Genomic DNA, 20,921 nt, shown 5'->3' with positions numbered 1-20,921 from the left:
AAACAAATTTAAAGACAAAAATTTGGAAAATGTACATACCGTATTTTATTTGGGAAGGAACAAATTATTTTAAATTTTTAAAAAAATTAGGACTAAATTGAGACAAAATAAAATTACAAGGACCAAATTGGAACAAAATAAAAATATAGGGGACCAAATTGAAACAAACGCAATGACACGTGGTTTGACAGTGACACGTGACACTGTTAATGCCACCTCACACTGTCATTGCTACGTGGCACAATGTCAACTTGACACGTGGCAAATTTTTATTTTTAAAAGAAAAAAAAATAAAAAATAAAAATAAAAATAATTAAAAATATATTTAAAAAATTTAAAAAAATCACAAGCTGACACGTGTCACTTTTTTAACGGTGTTAGTACGAAACTAGCGACAGTGACCTAATCGTTTCAATTTTTCAAAAATATGGACCTAATTGAGAAAAAGAAAAAATGAGAGACCTAATTAAAAAAAGTCACCAAAAATAGGGACTATCAGAATGATTAAACCTTTTATTTATTAACATCCTAATTATAGAATTATTATTTAAATTGGTATTTTTCCGGCATAACTTATTTTTTATTTATTTATTAATTAATTGTATGATATTTTTTAAAAAGAAATATAAAACAAAATCTAGCCATTCCAACCAAACTTCAATAAAAACTAATAAAACCAATCTCTACCAGACCCGTTTCTATAAATTTTGCGGAATGATAATTAGGGTTTCTGTCTGCTCCTTTGATTGAAAGTTGCTTTGTGCTTTCCATATAAATATGTTTCCGGTCTTGATAATTTACTCCATCAAATATAGGCGCAAAAATGATAGTAAAAGATGTTTGTGGTGATTATAAGTGTTGGTGGGTTATATAAGATGCTTTTTGCTCTTGATACAAACCAATGAAAGGAAAATTGATATTTTTTATTGAATATAAAGAATAAATATAATCAATTTTGATAAATATATGTTAAACTAATTAATTAAATAATTCATAAAATTATCTTAGAAAAATAATTTGATTCCTTAAACTACATCATATATATATATATATATATATATATATATATATATATATATATATATCCTATTAATTCTCTTCGTTAGTGGAAACTGTGTCAGCACCCTTCCAGTTTCTCCATGTTAGTGGAAAACAAAGATGTCAGTCTCATTAAATTCTCTTCCTCTGATAAGCGTGTGGCAGCAGGAAAGTGGGAATGTACAGATAGTGGATTCCACGTGGCAGAGCATGGAGTGCAGAACTCAAAAAGTGGAAAACAGGTGGCAGACAGTGAGTGGACCGAGCGGGTTTAGTGGAGGCCATATTTAAAGCTGAATTTCTGAAGATTGACGCCATTTTTGCATGCAACCCTTCTTCCTCCTCAAACTCAATTCCAGAACTTCATTTTCTCCTCCTTCTCTCTAAAAGCCTCCACCTTATCTCTAGAATTCTGACCACCTCCTCTCATCCGATCACCTTACTCCTTTTAGATTAAATATTCCCGGTGTCAAGCCCTTCCGTTTGCACCGACCAGAATTTCATTTGGACAACTTTGGATTTTGGGAACTCATAGAAGCAGTTGCTGGAAAGCTAGCTGGAGTTAGAAGTAAGGAAAGCTTATAAAAAACTAATTATGATTATGTTTTATGAAGTAATGCATGATGGTTTGAGTATATGATTGATGTTGTATGATTTGAATTGAATATGGAAGTATGATATGCTACTCGATGAAATGCATGTTTGATTTTGGTATGAAAATTGTCCTAGTGTACATAACTGACTGAAAATCTAAATCTGATATCGAAGGGTTATTAGGACCGTTCGGTTTCCCCTAAAAACGATCGGTCAAGATTGTATTCCATTTGTAGGAATCAGTTGAAGACCGATCCGTCTTGTACGATTGTATTGAAACTTAAATACCTTGCTTAATCAGTCATAATGATTTATCCATTAAAGAGCGCTCGGTCTTATACTAAGTGTTCGGCTTTGACGTACTCGGTCACAAACTGATTACTTAGTCTCATATTAATTATATTTATTAAAATAGCATTCAGTCATATATTGAACGTTCAGTTTTATATTGATAATGTTTATTGAAAGTACTCGGTCATAGATCGAGTACTCGGCCTGAGAAGGTACTCGGTCATAAACTGAGTACTTGGTCTCATATTAATTGTCTTTATTATAATAGCGTTTGGTCTTACACATATGATGTTTATGTTTGAGTATTCGGTCACAGACTAAGTACTCGGTTTGATGTTAATTATCCTTCTTGGGAGAAAACTTTCGGTCTTGTATTAGTAAAAATACGTTGAGTGGTCGGTTTGTACTGAAGCTTGGTCTAGAAGAGTGCTCGGTCTTGAAGAGTTCTCGGTCTTGAGAAGTGCTTGGTCATAGACTAGCCTTCAATCATGTTAGTGCTCGGTCTTATACTAGTACTTGAATTCTTAAAACGTTCGGTTTATAATATTACTTATTTGAAATAGTGTTCGGTCTTACACTGACACTTAATTTCCTAAAGAGTGTTCGGTCTTGTACTGACACTCGCTTTATTGAAGAGAACTTCTGCTGGTCATAAAAGCATTTGGCTAAAGGTACAAACTTTGTATTTGGTTCCTTCCAAGAGTCACTTATGTTGTTGATCGTTCGTTCTTCTTCGTGTATAAATTTGTATGTCTTGTTTTCAATAGCGCTCGATGTTCTACTTTATCAGACCGTTCGGTCACCTGATGGAACTCCTTGTTATATTCGGTCTCTTATTCTGTCTTTAACCGTTCGGTCACTTGTTGAATTCTTTTGATACTCAGCCTCATCATCACCGTTTGATCATTTTTGTATTCGTATTGTCTATAAGAAAAAGAAGTAAATTGAATGAATTCATTATGATTTTAAGAGTATTCCAGGGAGGAATAACTCATGATTGGAATTGTATTGGTAAAGTATGACCGTGGCTAGGACTCAGGTTCTGCTCTATCCTGATATTCCGTGATTACGCCTTCTTAGGTAGAGAAGGGTAACTCATGCGTGGGAATGGTAGGAGGTCCTTTAGCCTCAGGGTATTTCTATACCGAGGTGGTTCCACTGGATTAACCTCGGGTGGCGATCTGTTGAGTGTATCCCAGCCAGGTCCACCCGGGTGTAGAGAACGGCGAGCCTGCATGATTCATACAGTCCAGATAGTGTCTAGAGGAATTGGTTATGATGATGTTACCGTTCAGTTTTTAAATGGAAATACTTGATTTATGATTTGTGATTTATGATTGAGATATTGATGTATGCGATTCATGTGAATGTTTTGAAAAGTATACTAAAAATGATTAATTAAATTTACATAAGCTTACCCTTATTTTCCTGTCTTGTCTATGTTTACCGTCCGGTGTTAACTGTTCGACTGTTCTCTTCACTGCAATGATCATCCTTCTAGGTGTGAGCAGAGGGTGTTCAAGAAGATACCTTGGAGGATGTCCTGCAGACCGAGTCGCCTTTAGACGTGATGCCAGAGAATTGTGCAGGACCATCTGGTCATTAGCTTTTAGATAGTTTTACTTGCTTATAGAACCGTTCGGTTTAGTTAGCCTTTTGTACAACCGTTTGATCTTGAACCATGACCATGACTGTTCGGTCTTAACCTGTAATTGTAATCAGAGACTCCTATCTTTTGTACAGTTTTAATTCTATATGACATTTTCATATTCCTTATCCACTTAAGTGCTTATCTCCTACTCTTCTTTATTATTATTCATGTTAACTCCTTAAATAAATTATAGCTTTTGTTATTGATTTATTGGGATGTTGCATTATATATTTATATATATATATATATATATATATATAATAATAATAATAATAATAATAACATTATAAACATTTTAAAAAAAGAATAATTTTAACTAACCTAAAAATATTTTATATTAATTTTAACAAAGAAATTTTGTACTTTTTTTTTATCTTTTAAATTTTCTTTTAATTTTTCGGTCAACTCTTTTATCAAATACAACTTCAATATTTACTGATAAAAGATAAATGTGATGTAAAGTTAAATATAAATAATAGAATTATTTTTATCATTGAAATTTTTATTTAAAATTACAACACTTATTATTATTAATAATACATATGTACATATTAATATATATATATATATATATATATATACATATATATATATATATATATATATTTACAATAGAATTATATCTTTAAATTTTAAACAATTTTTATTTTAATAATGATATTTATTATAATGATTTGTTTTCATTACATTATTAAACTCTAACTTCCGTCTAATATTGTTAAATATATCCTTAAAAAAAATGTATTGCAATATCTATTATATAATATGTTAATATGTTGTCTTATGAATAAGTTTGCATTCTTGAATTAATCAAAATCTTTACAGTAATAAAAATAAAAAAATTCAATAAGAAAAACAGAGGGAAAAAAAGTATATTCATGTAATCTTTTTGGTAAAGACATGAAATACATTCTTATAGTTTCAAAGGAATACGGGAAGGCTAAAGTCATGTGGCAGTTAGGAGAAAATTCCTTATGTTCACTTTGGTTTGAGGTTCCAATCATCCAGGAAGCATGTGAAGCTTAGTAGGTGAATCAGCAAGTTTACATGTGCACACAAAAAGTTACCCTTTCCTTTCTCAATTCTCAGAATCTACCTAGAATACCATTTTCATAATAAAACCACCTTCCTCAAAAGAGGATAGGAACATGAAGAAAACATCTAGCCTGGCAAATATCATGTTCATGAAGACCTTGTTGCTGATAGTGATGCTGATTTTATCAGCCACCGCAACAGAAATTGATGGAAGGAATCAAGAAGACCTAGTTGCAGCAACTAGAGAGATGCAAAAGGCAAATTACTTTACCTTTGTAATGCTCATCAACATGTCTCCACCTGACACAAGACTGGTGGGGAATGTGACTTTCTTGATGCCCAACGATCGAATGCTGGCTAACATGGTTTTGCAAGAAGGATCTGTCTCTGGCTTCTTGCTTAGGCATTCAATTCCATCACCTTTGCTCTTTCAAGTCTTGGGACAGTTCCCCACAGGAACAACTATTCCCACTTCATTGCCTAATTGCATGCTAAGAGTCTCTAACAATGGTAGGAAGAACTATGTTCTAAACAACGTTAAACTTATCAGCCCAAACATATGTGTGGCAGGATCCTCAATTCGGTGCCATGGAATTGATGGAGTTCTCTCAGAAGTTTGTACATCAGTAGGTAATTACAGTGTTCCCTCGCCTATTTCACCTTTGCCTTCAGCTCCTTCCCCTGCTAGGGACATCCTTAATAATTCTCCTTCATTTACAACACCTGATGCAACAACAACAACAAAAGTTGAACCACACAAATCAGGGTCATCCTATTGCTTTTCTCATCATGTATCCTTAGCCTTCTTAATGTTGTCTCTTTCTTTTTAATTATGCAGAGGGATGATTTGAAATTGTGTTATTTTGTGGTCTTATTTATTTTATTACATGTTTAAAAGTTGAAACAATATTCATGATGAGTATATACAATACAAAATTGATATTAATTATTCAACTAATTAATAATTTAAGTTTTTATTCTTAAATGGATAATATGTCTCGTTCTAACATTTCTTCTCATGAAATGCAAATCCTCTATTACTATTAGTAGTTATTTTATAACCTTATATACATTTTTAATTGGCTAAGTATTTTTTATCTTTTTTTATTAATATTTGTATATATTTAAATATCTTTAAATATTGGCTTTAGATGCCTTCTTCAAGTCAGAGTTTACTTTCTTTGTCTACTTAATAATAGTTGTAAATTTAATTGTTTGCAAATATTATAAATTTAAACTACCTGTGTGTTCATATTATTGAAATTAATTATGCATATATATATATATATATATATATATATATATATATATATATATATATATATATATATATATATATATATATATATATATATATACTATTAATGGATGAAATAGTTGATACTTTTGCTTATCAATTAAGTATTATTTACAAGTAATATTAAGATGCTTAATCGTATTACAGGGTTAAATACAGTCACTAACTTATTTTTATTACATTATTTGAACTACCAGAGACACTGCTTAAAGTTAAATTTTAGTTTTTATCTTTTAAAATCTATCAAATTTATTATTTACATTTTTTTTACATTTTTTTTTCTGTTTCAAAAAACGTCTGATGCTGAAGTCCATTGGTTGACCATAGTCTTTATTCTTCCTCCTTGATAATTTTTTTGATTTACACTCTTCTTCATTGACGTCTCTTGTATATTCTAAAAAATATATAATAAACTTAAATAATAGTCTTTAAACATAAGAGTTTAAAACTAATTAAAAATTAAAATTATGACTACTTTTATTTAGAAAAAATATGCATTCGTAAAATAAAATTAAAATGTCTATTGAAATACCATAGACATATAAGTTTTATCATTTTATATGTTTCAATATATAATTGTGTTACACGTTTATAGTTTAATAAACTAACCAACAACTTTCAATTACAAAATAATGAAATATGTAATAATGGATAAAATGAAGTTAAAGATAATAAAACAATATATTAAAAAAGACATTAATGAAAATAAATAAAATAAGATACAAGTACAAATTTCCTTCATGTTTTTCAATAACATTTATTTATTGCAACATAAAAATTAATTTTTTGAATAGCAACCACCAATTATGTGGTATGACATTTGTATTATAAAATTTTCTTAATCAATGTAGCGATAAAAAACAGCTATATTAATGTCCTTTCAAGGTTACATTATAATTATTTTTTTTTTCTCTTCTTAACATTATCATTCTTATTTTTAGTGAATTTTTAACGAAGCACGTAATTTTTATACTGACTTACTATTTGAAAATGACTTTCCGATCTTCCACACCTCAATTTTTAAGCATATTAAGAAATAAACATCTTATGTCCAATGTTCATTGACACGACTTCAATAGATGAAGCATTTGAGTAATTGAAAGCTAAACCCAATCAGATTTAACATGTTTAGACAAAGTGGTGATTAGTGATAAGGCAAAACATAAGTGTCAGGAATCACAGTAGGAAGAGTTGAAAGTTAAAAAACCAATCACATTTAACATGTCTATCATCATGTTTATCATGTAAAAGGTGATGATGTGGCCAAATAATTGTGTAGTTTTATCTGATTAATTATAAGAAAAATGATATTTTAATATCAATGACACTGCACATGTGTCAAAATATGGTTGAACGATTTCAAATTAAAAAAATTATTTTGGTGTTTTTCTTTCAAATATGTTCTTGTATCAGTTTTTTTTTAATTTGAAATCGTCCAATCATATTTTAACATATGTGTAGTATCAAAAATTGGTATTAAAATATCATTTTTCTTAATTATATATAAACTCTTTCATTTAAAAAAAAAAAACAGAGCACTTCACACAGAGCATTGTCCCAACAACAAACAACGCCAATGAATCAAGTATAGGAACACGCCACGAAATAATTACCCAGCATGAAAGTAAAAGGAACGAACAGACACTGAAGATCCCGTCCCAACCGCAGAAGGCGCTGTTTGGGAGCAGCCCGAAATCTGACCCGCATTCCTCGTTTCCTCTCACTCCTAAAGGCCTCATCTAAACAGCCCTCGCTGCCTCAGATCTCGCTGCGAGATGGATCAATTGTTGGCGATCAGCGAGGACCTGGCCGAGATCGAGGGGCACATCGCCGACAATTTCCGCGCCCTATCGTCAGAACCTCNACCTCCTAGCTTCCTTTCGTGTTCCGTTCCTACATTGTTTTCTCATANGTTGGTCTTGTTGTTGCTGTTGCAGAAATGGATTTCAGAAGTTGGAGAAGATTAAGGATTCGAATAGACAGAGCAGGCAGTTGGAAGAGCTCACGGAGAAAATGCGAGAATGTAAGGTATTTTCCACATTCCACATACGAATAATTTGTCATAGAGTTTCGATTATGTTGTTTATACTTCGTGTATTCGAATTGAATTTGTCTCACATTGATGAGAGCTTTGTGCAAGAGAGCCTGTATAATCTGTCACAATTTTCAGATCCGTAATACTGAAAATTCATGACCAGAAACCTGTATATACCGTGTGAGGTTTTTATTTGTGTTCCAAAGTCTGATTGTGTGATTTTCCTGATAATCGTTTGGCATTGGAGCACACCTTGGATTTGAGATTTTGCCGTGGCTGCCTCGTCTAGTGTGTTTACGGTTGGATCTCATTTTGCAGGCTTATCAAGGAGTTCGATAAAGAAGTTAAAGCTTTGGAGAATAACTTCGACAGAGAAACCAACAAAATGTTGAATGAGAAAAAAAAGTCAATGGTCAGATGCTTGTGGATTTTTTTCTCGTTGATATTTTAATCGATATGTTTTCGCATTTTAGGTTTATTGGTTTCCATAACAAAATGTTACTTACAAGCATCTTCTTGCAGATCAAAGAGTTAAACTCATATGTTGCTTTAAAAAAGAAGTAAGTTAAAACAAAGTATAAGATATCGATTTATCCCGTTAGGCAGACCTAGCTTTTTATTGCTTCTGAAACTTCGAAGGTCATTATATTCTGACTAGTGGATGTATTCCTTGATATCGACGACCAATTCTAGTGTGTGCTATGTTGCAATGCAGGTATGCTACAAATATTGAGCATAAACGAATTGAACTCTTTGAGGGGCCAAATGAAGGTTTTGCTGAAGAAAATGGCTTGCTAGCATCCTGTAAGCAGACCGATTTCTTTATATTTTACATGCGGGTATTTATTTTTCGTATCACGTTTTATGCTTTCAAATAAATGAAAGCCTATAATAATTTTTTTTTACTATTTGGTACATTATTGCTAGAAAAGACATATATGTTGCCAGTCAGTATGCAAGTAGGATAATGTGGTGAGTATGAGTGGAGATACAAAGTCCTTAATCATTACTGTATTAATGAGAAATGAAAAATGACAATAATTATCATTTTTCTGCGATGTTTTATTTTGGGAGAATCTCTTAGTGTGCTTTGACCTAACTCAACATGGGTGTGCATGCTCTAAGTTCCTGTCTGACCCTGCTTTGATTTTTTTTTTTTTCATTTTTTAAGAAATGTTTTTTCCAGAGCTTCAACAGTAAACATAATTAGAGGGAAATAAATTTGTCTAAAACAATGTTGCTTCTACTTTTTCTTCCTAGGAGAAGCAATAATTTCTTGCTTCTCTTTTAACGGCATATTTTGTGCCTTCTCTGTCACTGAAAGGCATTTGCATGTCTATAGTTTTGGTCAACTGCCTGGAAGTCTTAAAAGCCTTTGAAAAGAAAGGAAACTAAAAACAAGACCATTTATGATTTATTACAGCAATGACTAACGAACAACCAATGGATCATGGGAATAGGATGATGGATGAGACAGATCAAGCCATTGAAAGGGGAAAGAAGGTAGGTCTATTTTTAGGGTGTCACATCCTTTAGAATTTGCAGTGCACAACGAATTTGTCTATAGTTTGCTATTGTATTTCTTCTAGTCCAAGGAACCCAGAGTGAAATCACATTGGTTCCTCCACGTGTTTCTTGTATATAGCAGTTGTGGAAATGTGGGGACCTTAGGTTATTGTTACCGTCTTTCTGGTCTCTTATTTTTCTGTCCTGCTATGATCTAATTTGTTTCTTGTTGTTTAATTGACACTTGCTTGCCATTTTGCTTATTGGCTACATGTTCTTCCTCAATTAAAGTACATTGTAAACTTTTATGCTCTTGAAGAACTCCTGTGCCATTCTTGCTTTTGTTCACTCCCATTCTATCATCATCTTTACCAGAATTTTTTTGGCTCGCCAGGAAATGAAGGTGTGTGTGATGGAGGTGAGGGAGAAATGATATTTTTCAATAGTAGTAGGCGTGCAAATGCATAGGTATATAAGACTATAATCCCAACCAATATAACCATAGCCTATATCAATAATTTTCAGCGCACCAAAATATCATTGAAGAAATAAAGCAAACAAAAGATCCCAACCAATATAACCATAGCCTATATCAATAATTTTCAGCGCACCAAAATATCATTGAATAAATAAAGCAAACAACAGATCCCGAGGGGGGGGGGGGGGGGGGGGGGGTGGAGGGAACCAAACCAAATCCACTAAAACTTAGAAAATCTAGTTTGACTGGCCCAAACGATTTGTTAAAAAAGTCTTGCACAAAAGATGGGATATGATTGCAAATAACTAAACCCTGAAGAGTAATCCCAAGTACAATAAGTTTATTAGCACAATTTGAAAATGTGTGGAACCCTAAAATAAATAGGCTTGATGAGCTTAAAATAATTTTTCCACCTGTTTCTTAACTACCAAAGAAACATCAGAAAATGTTCTAACCTCGAACAGAGAATCACATTCTAGCCAAAGATGCATTCACTCTCTGCCATAAGAAACTTCAATGGTCAAAATAGTGTTAGCAAAATCATGAAGTATAGAAGTTTTTGATGATGTCAAAATCAAGTCTCAAGTACAGGAGTCAAATTATTTCTGAAAATTCCAACACAAGCAGCTGCTCAAGGGAAGCCTCTAGCTGCCACATCAGTGTTACATTACCCACCCGTCTTGAATAATCTTGATAAGGATGTCCAGATACAACAAAGGCTTTTATTATATCAATTTAATATTGTTATTCACAATACCAGCACAAGAACTACCTGCAAGATTAGCATTTGCGGAAATTCTCTTCATGTAATGATAATCTATCCTACCATTGTCAAACCTCAATTTATTTCTGCTGAACCCTATTTCATTAATAATACCAACTACCACAGCTTAGATAATGGTCCTCGGCCGATCACTCCATCTTTTTATAACAGACCATGTAGATTCCAAGAGAAGAGTGATCAATAGGAATTCTGATAAAATGGTAAAGTCAAAACCACAACCTGGCAGAAAAAGTCAAAACCAGAACAACACAAACTATGACTGTGAATGATAGGAGTTTGTCTTGACAGTTAGGAAAAGTGGGTAAGGGGTTGTATAAAAGGGGATCGGGTTTAATTGTTAGGGTAGTTTTTGAAGTCTTATTGATTGTGCGGGAACTCTTGGAGTTCTTTGGGGAGGGGTTAAGCTCTCTGGGTATCTTGTATTCATCATTGTTTGGCAATATACAGAGGTTATACAATTCTGAGTTGTGTTGGGTGCGTGTACTGTGTGCGTTCTATAGGTTCTTGATCAAAAGAACCTAACAGTGAATGATTTAGAAGGATAGATTGCCTTGTTCTAGATGTTTTTTTGTTTTAGCCATGATCTGTCCATACCCTTTTTATGTGCTTTTATGCTTGTTTCATTGAAAGCATGCCATCAGTTGTATTTTCCCATGTCATACAGTCTTGGCTGTCACAAAAGGGAATAGAAATTCTACTGACCTCACAGCAACCGGATCAGAATGGTTTTGTACCAAAATTCCAGGGTATTTCATTTATGATTCTGAATAAAATCTGCAACAGAAGCTTTCAAAGAATGAAGTTGTCAGGAAATATTTAGAGTTTCTACAATAGGCCTAGAGAGCCTCGTATCTACCCAAAAGTTGATGTTCTTCCCATCTCCTAACTGGCTTCTTGTAATGTGATTAAGAACTTCCTCAATATTGTATTTTATCCCTGCCGGAATAGAAGGGAGGAGCTAGAAGGCTTAACTCTTCTCATAACCCTTGCTTGAATGACTTTTCCCATTCAGTTGACAGCTAACATTTTCCAACCAGGTTTAAGCATTGCTGCTTGTTTGATATCATAAATGAGTTTCCATCCAAGACCTCTTCTGTTGTAGGACGACAAAACTTACCCCTTGTTCAAACGAAGCATATCCTTTTTGTCTTTAAGATAATTGTACGGTTTTTTGTATGACATAGTATACTCATTTAGACCAGTGTAGCAATTAGAGAACTTATCCACGTGCATTGTTGAACTTTATGTGGAAAAGACTTGCATTTTATGTGTAACTAACCTGAAAGGCCACAATTAAACTCTCTATTCGCTCTAAGTTTGAAGGGATGAGAAAGTTGTGGGATGAAAAATTCTTGATGTTTAATTTGAATATTCTTTACATATAATTTTTGCTTTCCTCTTGTGGGTAAAAGGGGAAGTTTGCTGATAGGAAGTTGATTGCTGTTAGGTCGTTCAAGAAACAATAAATGTTGGTACAGAGACTGCAGCAGCTCTTAAGGCTCAGGTATGAACCTTATGCATAGCCCCATACCCCAAAATTAACGAAGAAAAAAAGACTTGAATTCGACATGGGTTTAAGTGTACACTCTTCTATGTATAGACGGAACAAATGAGCAGAGTTGTCAATGAGCTGGATTCGATCCATTTCTCTTTAAAGAAAGCATCACAATTGGTCAAGGAAAATCGGTAGGCAGGTCAATTTCTACAGAATCCACGTCATTTCATTGCAATGTAGTTACTATATATATATATATATATATATATATATATATATATATATATATATATATATATATATATATATATATATATGAATCATTCGTCTAACGTATAGGTGCTTTTATAATAGGTTGCTACTGACAAGTGTATTATGGTGCTACTTCTCCTTATTGTCATCGGAGTAATTGCTATCATTATAGTAAAGGTAAGAGAATATGACTTGTTAACCTAATGTTTAAATCAGAACCATTATCCTCTATTATTGTATTTCTAGGTGAAGTTATTGAGCCGAGAAATTTTTTCTAGCTAACGGTAAAAATTGCTTGACAATGTGTAAGGATATATATCTTGCTTACGGAAGCATATTATATTTATTTATCGATTAACCATGAAAAAGAACTTCCGTTTCCAAGTCTTTCACTGGATACACAATTTGATGGCCTTCATTAGTTTATGCATTTTTATGTGATATGCTAAGGTTCAGTTTTTTTTGTTATTGATCGATGCAGCCATGTGACAATTATCATAAAAAACATTTCCAAAATTTATTTGCAGTATGTTTGAAAGAGATTGTTTTCACCATTACGGTGCCAAAAAAACTAGTCTCCATACACTTCAATTCATCCTCCAAAATGCCAGTTGCATTGGATTTAAAACAAAAATATCCTTCATTGAATCCAGGGCAGTTAAAGCTGGTGAAAGAAGTTCTAAAATTTAAATATAGTTACGAACGTGACCATTTGGAATGCCATTTTTCTTTTTGGTAAAAAGTTTCATTCACAACCTAATAGAACTAGATTCCAGAAGCCACCTTCGATAAGTATTGCCAAACAGCTCATTTTTATTGATTAAATCTTCTGACTGCTCAAATTATCATGAATTCTTTCAAAATTTCAGCTTGTGCACCCGGAGAACAAGGACATTCGCGACATTCCAGGACTGGCTCCTCCAGTTCAGAACCGAAGACTGTTTTGGAGTCACAGTTGAAAAGGTAAAATGAACATGATGATGACTGGTAAGCTTATGACAAATGCGTTGAGGACACTAAAATGATCATGTTTATGACCTCACCAAATTGATTTGACGCACTCTGGTTTGATGGTGATGACATTGGATGAAGTTATTACCAGAAACACAGTTGCCATTAATTGAGTTTGTTATTACATAATATTAGAAGAGGGGTTGGTTGGCCTGAGCCATAATAGAACGTGGGTCTAGGAATGCACGCTGGACTTTTTCTTGAACCGTACTCCCATATTTACCACTATACAGGTTCTGTCTATCGAATCATAGGGAAAGCCAAACAAATGGGCCCTCGAGATTCTTTGTTGATTGTCTTTCTGTCAATCGTGTAATGTACGGTACCATTACTGTATACCTTCACTAATAAAAAACCTAGTAACCTACCTAGTATTATCAATTTAAATATAAGCACTGATTTATCATGTTTAAATCTTGCAAGTCTTTGGTTTTGTTTTAATCGATGTTCACATTGCTCTGTCACGCTTGGTTGACATCCCATTGATCCATGATGAGCCCATGAAGGTTATGGGGATTATTTTATTTCATTGCAGAGAGTAAGAGACAACCTATTTGGTTGCAAAATTATTATTTTACGTGGTTCCAGTTTTCTAGTAGCTGCTAGCTTGACTTTTGATAAGATGGTGATTATGACGTTGACTGAGGATTCTTGTAGGGACTAGGGACTGTGGTCCAATTGGGGTCATGAGTTGAAGAAATTTTTTTCTAGGTGACTAATTTACTGTGTCAAGAGCGTCTATTCACGTGCCAACTACTCCTGTCATGATTGGGCTAGTTGGGGTATTAAGCTGCCAATAAGCATGAAAAATGGAAAGAGTTATCAGTCTTTTACTTTTTATACCTAATAAAAATATGAGTGTTTAATTTTCTTTTATTTTTTAAAAAACTAATCTCTATACGAAAAGAATCACAACCCCCTAACTTGATCAATTCACCTTAGAATTTATTGATCGGAAATCAACAATTAATATTAAGTCATAAATAAATTAGAATATGAATTATTGATTCCCATTCACTATTGGAATTTCTTATTTACTTTAAAAAGTTAAATTCAAATAATAATTATTATAACAGAGACAGCCCGTTTAATACTTTTTTTTTGATGAAAAAAATGCTATACACAAAACTAAAATCATTATCGTTGTTAAAATTGTTCTCTTAGCATAAACTTTACTTAACAAAAAATAATTTTTTAGTGTAGATATTATGAGTTTACGTTAATGGTATCACATACCAAAGTTGAATAACTATTTTTCTATTATATAACTTATTTATAGTTTTTTAACGAGGGTTTGGTTTAACTCATTATAAAAAAACACTATTTCTATTATTTTTAAATTAAGAAAAAACATTATTTATCAAAAAGTAGTTGAAATCAAACATATTTCTAAATTTTGAAAGCATAAAAAATGAAATAATGATATTTTGATAATATTTTTTGAAAATATTTTAAAAATATTTTTTGAAAATATTTTAAAAATATTTTTTGAAAATATTTTAAAATTATTTACGTGTTATTTTATGTTTAATTCATATTAGAGTTTATAATTATTATTTATTGTAAAATAATTTTGAATAATCATATAAATAATATTAAAATATTGTAAAAAAATATTATCAGATAATTGTTATCGTAGATAATTATTAGATGGTAAGATGGTATTTTCCATCGAAGTACCTTTCTCTTTTGCCCCAATATATTAAACAAGTAATATAACATCTGCTGAAAAGACCGTACACCTTTAGGGCATATGTCATCAATTTTTCTAGCAGAAATCTTTTCGGGTATGCAAAACTTCTTTTTTTCGTATGCTTTTTGTTAGCTTGAAAATGGAAGAAAAATTTTAACCAATATTTTATTATTATTTAATCATTCTATACTCTTATGGAATACTTTTTTAAATTAATACACACTAAGAGTAAACATAATATTTTAAAATATAAATTATTTACAATTAATACTTTTATACGAATGTTTAAGATTTATGAAAAAAAAAAAAGAATACTATAGGTGGCTACACCCTCTCTTTCTTACTTCTAAAATTTGGCTTTCCCAAAGTGATAATCCAAAATTCAGTTTGACCTAATTCAAAATCCAAAAAGAGGTTAGGAATATAAAAATGGAAAGAAGACCATAAAAAAGTTGAAAAGTCAAGCATAGCATGAATATAGTTTTTAACTGTATAAATAACATTATTTAGTTCATTATTAATCTAAAACCAATTATATTTAATTGTTAAATCTATTACAGTGAGAAAATATATATTAAAAGCAAATTTACCCTAAATTTTTTTAAATTTTTAAGTGAGTTTACGTTTCAATTAAAAAAGAAATAAAAAATTATATATGAAGACTTAATAATTTATTGTGTTAAGATTTTGAATAGAAGATAATGTTAAATTTTTATGTATTTCGACTCTCAATAAATTTAACAAAATATCCAAATTATTTAAAATAGTAAAACATATTTTCTTCGTAAAATCAAGAAAAGGAAAATAAAATAAAATAATATTAGTATTATGCTGGAAAAAGGGTTGGTTATTAATTCTCCAACGGCATAGATAAAAAATATTTTTTTCAAGAATTAAATAGTTGAAGTTGATTTAAACTGCTAAACTCACTAATGACATCTACAACACTACTATGAAAATCAAAGTTCCAAGGGTTGAATGTGTGTGTGTGGCATATCAAATATACCTGCACTTAGGTTTTGTTTGTATAAATGGAAAGTTGATGATGCCAACAACCCAAATTCATTGCTCTTATCCATCATCGCATTTTGAAACTTGTGCACCATTCAACCTTTGCCGTCCAAAATTACACCATCTCCACATACCACAAACACACCCTAACTCATAGCAGATTTAAAGAAACATCACAAGATAAAATAATCTTAATAAGGAGAAAGTTTTAATCTTACTACATACTTTTTTAATACATTAATATCCCTCGGAATATTTTACACAGATTATGATTTCAAATTAATTATAGTCACAAACAAATTAAAATAAACTCAACCTAATTTCATTCAAACTATGAACTAAACAGACTAAACTAAAAGTATAATTCAATTTAGATTCTATTGTTTTTTTGTCTTGGCCCATCTCATTTTATGAATTTTTTGTTGCTGATTAGTTACATCAAATTTATTTTGAGAGTTGTAGTCAAAGGGGTATAAAACGTTGTGACCCGTAATATTGGGCATGAAGAAAAAGACAGATTAACATTTTATTGAGACTTTAAAATAAATTGACAGATTTAAATTTTTTATGTTTTAAAATATATTAATTTTTTTAATACAACGGTGTATTTTGAAAATTTAGTATAGAAATAATATAAAAAAACTTAAAAAGAAAAAAAATTATACTGAGAACGATGTGACAGAGGAAGCAATGAAATTTTTGTGACAAAGCAAAGCAAAAGAAAGGTACATGTTCATATTCCAGCTCGCATACACACAACCTTTGAAATGTCTTTCTTGGTTGGTCTTTTGGTCTTTCTTCCACACAACGTCGTAAACCCGCTTCACTCCTGTCTCTCTCTTTCTCTCTCTCTCTCTTTTTTTCTCTCTCTCTTCCCCTACGCGGGTTTGTTTCTCTCGTGAATATCTTAAACTTTCACACCTCTGCTTCTTCTTCTCCATCGTTCCCATTCAGTATATTTCTTTCACTTCACGGAACCTAACTTTCTTTTCCCTTTTCATCTCTCTTCGTTCCTTATCACAATTCACCGCCTCAATATATAATCAAGGTCCCATTTTCTCATCTGGGCCATCACCTTAATTCTCTCTTCCTCTTCTTCTGATAATTTTTCCTTCTCTTTGATTTAATGGTGAGAAGATGAAGTGTTTCTTCTTCAAAGACAAGTGTAAATCCGCCCCCGAATTGCATAAGAAGAAAAACCCCGCCGTGACCCGCGCCGTCAACTCCACCGGCTCCTTATCGTCGCCCAAGAGCGTGAAGGACTTGTACAGAGAGAAAGAGCACACCTTCAGAGTTTTCAATTTTCAGGAGCTCAGAGATGCCACCCAAGGTTTCGATAGGACGCTCAAGCTTGGAGAAGGGGGGTTCGGGAGTGTGTATAAAGGATCCATCAGACCCTCCGATGGGCAGGGTGATCCTTTTCCAGTAGCTATCAAAAAGCTCAACACGCGTGGCTTCCAGGTATACATGCTTCTTTTTCCTTCCTCAATTTCTCTTGTTCTTTTGCTTTTCTTGAAAGATTACTCGATTCCGTGATCATTATTATTCCCTTTTGTATTGCAATAGTTAACTTTTACTGTTTGACCGCTGTCAACTTTATTTTTTTGATCGTGGGTAATAGTTTTGTCGTCTGTCATACTGTGATCTCGTGAAGGAAATATTTTATGCTTTGGGATCCAAAACTGATACTGCACAATTCGTTGCAGCTCTGTCCAGTCAGTACAAGAATATTTTCTATATTAAAAAAAATAGTTATGAGATATTTGCAACTGCATTGTTGTTTGGTTGGTGTCGTAGAAAGTCAGATAATTATTTCTGCTTATGACATAAATGATCCAGAAGCACAAAAAATTCTTCTCGTTTTATTACTGTTTGCCACTGAATTATCAAAATATGCGCTTTCTACATTGCTAATGTATCTTCATTCTTATGGTTGTAATTTTTTTTTAACAAGGGTCATAAAGAATGGCTTGCAGAAGTTCAATTTCTTGGCATTGTTAATCACCCAAATTTGGTTAAGCTTTTGGGATACTGCTCTCTGGATGGAGAAAGAGGAATCCAACGGCTGCTGGTGTACGAGTTCATGCCCAACAGGAGCTTGGAGGATCACCTCTTCAATAAAAGTTTACCACCTCTCCCTTGGAAAACAAGACTGGAGATTATGCTTGGTGCCGCTCAAGGATTAGCTTATCTCCATGAAGGACTGGAAATTCAGGTACTTCAAAAGTCTTGAGATGATATAGTTGTCATTTCATTCGTCTTTATTGCATGCCGTAGCATTTTCCCATGTAAATTTTAATTGTATATCTGAATTCCTATCTTGGGAGGTAATCTTTTCATTTATTTTTTTGGTTGAGAAGGTGATCTACCGAGACTTCAAATCTTCAAATGTTCTATTGGATGAGGATTTCCATCCAAAGCTCTCAGATTTTGGTCTTGCAAGAGAAGGACCACAAGGCGATCAGACTCATGTATCCACTGCTGTAAGTTCACTGCAGACAGTTAATGCCTCTTTCATAAGGCACCACATTATGGGCACTTTTCATCCATGCACTCATTATCCACACTACTGCTAAAGCTGACTTTGTAATTTAACCTTAGCCAACCCCTTAAGATGTGATTTTAGCAACATTGCTATGATCCTATCAAAGGTTTTAAATTTGTGATGGCAGTCACAATTTGTTATGTTCTTTGATATTGTGGATAATAAGACAGATGTGACTACAACTGCTGTCATTGACACCTTCAAAAGGAATAATGTTGTAGTCGAAATTGCCGTCGCGCACACCGTTTTATAAGACCTTGTCCTATCTATTTCATCACAACAACAAAAGTTATGAACTCATGACCAATGATTTGTCCTTATGTTTTTGTATTCTCTGGTTATTAGGTGGTTGGGACACAGGGGTATGCTGCACCAGAGTACATTGAAACGGGTCATCTGAAAGTTCAGAGCGACATGTGGAGTTTTGGTGTAGTGCTGTATGAGATCCTCACAGGAAGAAGATCATTGGAAAGAAACCGTCCCACTGCAGAACAAAAGCTTCTCGATTGGGTGAAACAGTATCCTGCCGACACCAGCAGGTTCGTGGTGATAATGGATCCTCGTCTCAGGAACCAGTATTCTCCCCAAGCAGCTCGGAAAATAGCCAAGTTGGCTGATAGCTGCTTGAAGAAGAATCCAGAAGATAGACCATCCATGAGTCAGATAGTGGAAGCCTTGAAGCAAGCCTTGCAACATTCTGAAATTCCAAACTCTTCTCAAGACATTGCTGAATCCTCCTCATCCCGGTCAAAACTGGTCAGAAAAAGTAAATAGTGAGTTTTGTTTTTTTAAGGATCAAGAACTTGTGGGAAATTCGATACTTTAACCATCTCTTCTTATTTACCACCATCCACTTGTTCTCGTCAATATTGGAAGTCAATTTTTGGTATTTCTGGTTCTGGTTCGTTTGGCCCAGTTCAAACAACACCAACTCCTTCCTTCCTTTGTAAGCTATTAGCTTTAAATACACTTTTTTTAGGTGAGATTGTAGAAAATTTTCGATTAATAAAATCATTCTTTACTTCACAAAGGAAAATCTAACATTATTCCGACAGCGATGTCGATGGTCATTATTCCACAAGGAATAGCAGGGGACTAATTGAAATTGATTTGTGTAGCTAAATCAAATTAGAAAATAGAATATTTTAACAGATAATATTTATTTTACAGTAAACATGAAACAGAAAATTATGAACAGGTGTTAACTGGTGTTGGCTTTTTGAAACCAGTGAGGATTTTCATTGTCTAACTAAACAACCCTTCTAACTTTATGAACAGAAAATTCGAGAGCCTTTAATCAATTTAGTGATGTCGCAATCCATTTGAATATATTAATATTTTTATTCCTGTTATTCTGAGTTTGATTAGGGATTTGTGGACATGAATGAAATAAATTAATGGTTTCTTACCGAAAGAAGGCACACACAATAAATTGAATTTTATTGAAGGGACATACCGACTTTGACTTGAATGGTTAGAATATCAGATTATATTATTGTTATGTATATGGTTGGCTAATTCTTAGAAAAGTTGTAGGGAAATTTCGTTTGAAACATTGAGCAAGTCTACATAGAAACTATCCAGTTTGGTAAAAAGTGGAATAATAAAAGTTAAACTTTTATTTTCTAAATTGAATAAATCTTTTACAAATTGTTTTTTGGTGATCTAAATCTGTACTATACGATGATGCAGACGTCATTCAGATGGCAGCATGGTTGTGAAGGGCACTGCAGATGTTTGTAGTAATGTGAAAGCGGAAGGGGGTTGAGTTGATGGGAAGATGAGAGATAGAAATTATTAATGCAGATGTAGGAGTAGGACCACTTTTCCCATTTCCTCAAATTCTTTATAAAAGCTTCTCCATAATTAGCATTTATCAGTCTAAGTTTAAATATCTTCAACACCCCTTTACTTTTGTAACAGATGAATATTTAAGATCTCACGTGGAGGGGAAGATCAAATAAAGCGTTTTTGTCTGTGATTTTGCGGATGGATAAATTATACCAAAACCTCTTCTTCAATTGACTTTTTAGTATTGTGATCTCTTACCATTCCCTTTCCACTTCCACTAACTACTATACATCCAATTTTATCATAGTTTGCTTCATTCGGTGTTAAAACTTGCACAATTTCAATCCAACCAACTTATAGCTATTCAGTTCACCATAATGCAACAACTTTAATTTTACCTCTTTATTTCTGTCT

General features: G+C 32.7%; 2 protein-coding genes and 1 pseudogene across 3 annotated transcripts; all 3 read left to right on the top strand.

The window, feature by feature from the left end:
- Positions 1–4,715: 4,715 nt before the first annotated feature.
- LOC106766290 (FAS1 domain-containing protein SELMODRAFT_448915-like) lies at positions 4,716–5,542 on the top strand. The gene has a single exon (XM_014651028.2). The coding sequence runs from the start codon at positions 4,723–4,725 to the stop codon at positions 5,437–5,439; it is 717 nt and encodes a 238-aa protein (XP_014506514.1). The 5' UTR covers positions 4,716–4,722; the 3' UTR covers positions 5,440–5,542.
- Positions 5,543–7,440: 1,898 nt separating this feature from the next.
- LOC106767007 lies at positions 7,441–14,214 on the top strand (annotated as a pseudogene).
- A 2,693-nt stretch (positions 14,215–16,907) lies between these two features.
- Positions 16,908–20,697, top strand: LOC106765451 (probable serine/threonine-protein kinase PBL19). 2 transcript variants are annotated; one of them, XM_022783391.1, is made up of 5 exons: positions 16,908–17,632; positions 18,126–18,386; positions 18,532–18,654; positions 19,062–19,482; positions 20,409–20,697. In XM_022783391.1, exons 1-5 carry the CDS (start codon positions 17,309–17,311, stop codon positions 20,435–20,437), a joined length of 1,158 nt encoding a protein of 385 aa, XP_022639112.1. In that variant the 5' UTR covers positions 16,908–17,308; the 3' UTR covers positions 20,438–20,697. The 2 variants fall into 2 exon arrangements, with proteins under 2 accessions (XP_022639112.1, XP_014505564.1); XM_014650078.2 differs by having other exon boundaries at positions 19,062–19,489; positions 20,407–20,697.
- Positions 20,698–20,921: the final 224 nt, after the last annotated feature.

This window comes from Vigna radiata, chromosome 7 (assembly GCF_000741045.1).
Source record: "Vigna radiata var. radiata cultivar VC1973A chromosome 7, Vradiata_ver6, whole genome shotgun sequence".
NCBI lineage: Eukaryota > Viridiplantae > Streptophyta > Magnoliopsida > Fabales > Fabaceae > Vigna > Vigna radiata.
This window is presented reverse-complemented; position numbering and strand designations above follow the sequence as displayed.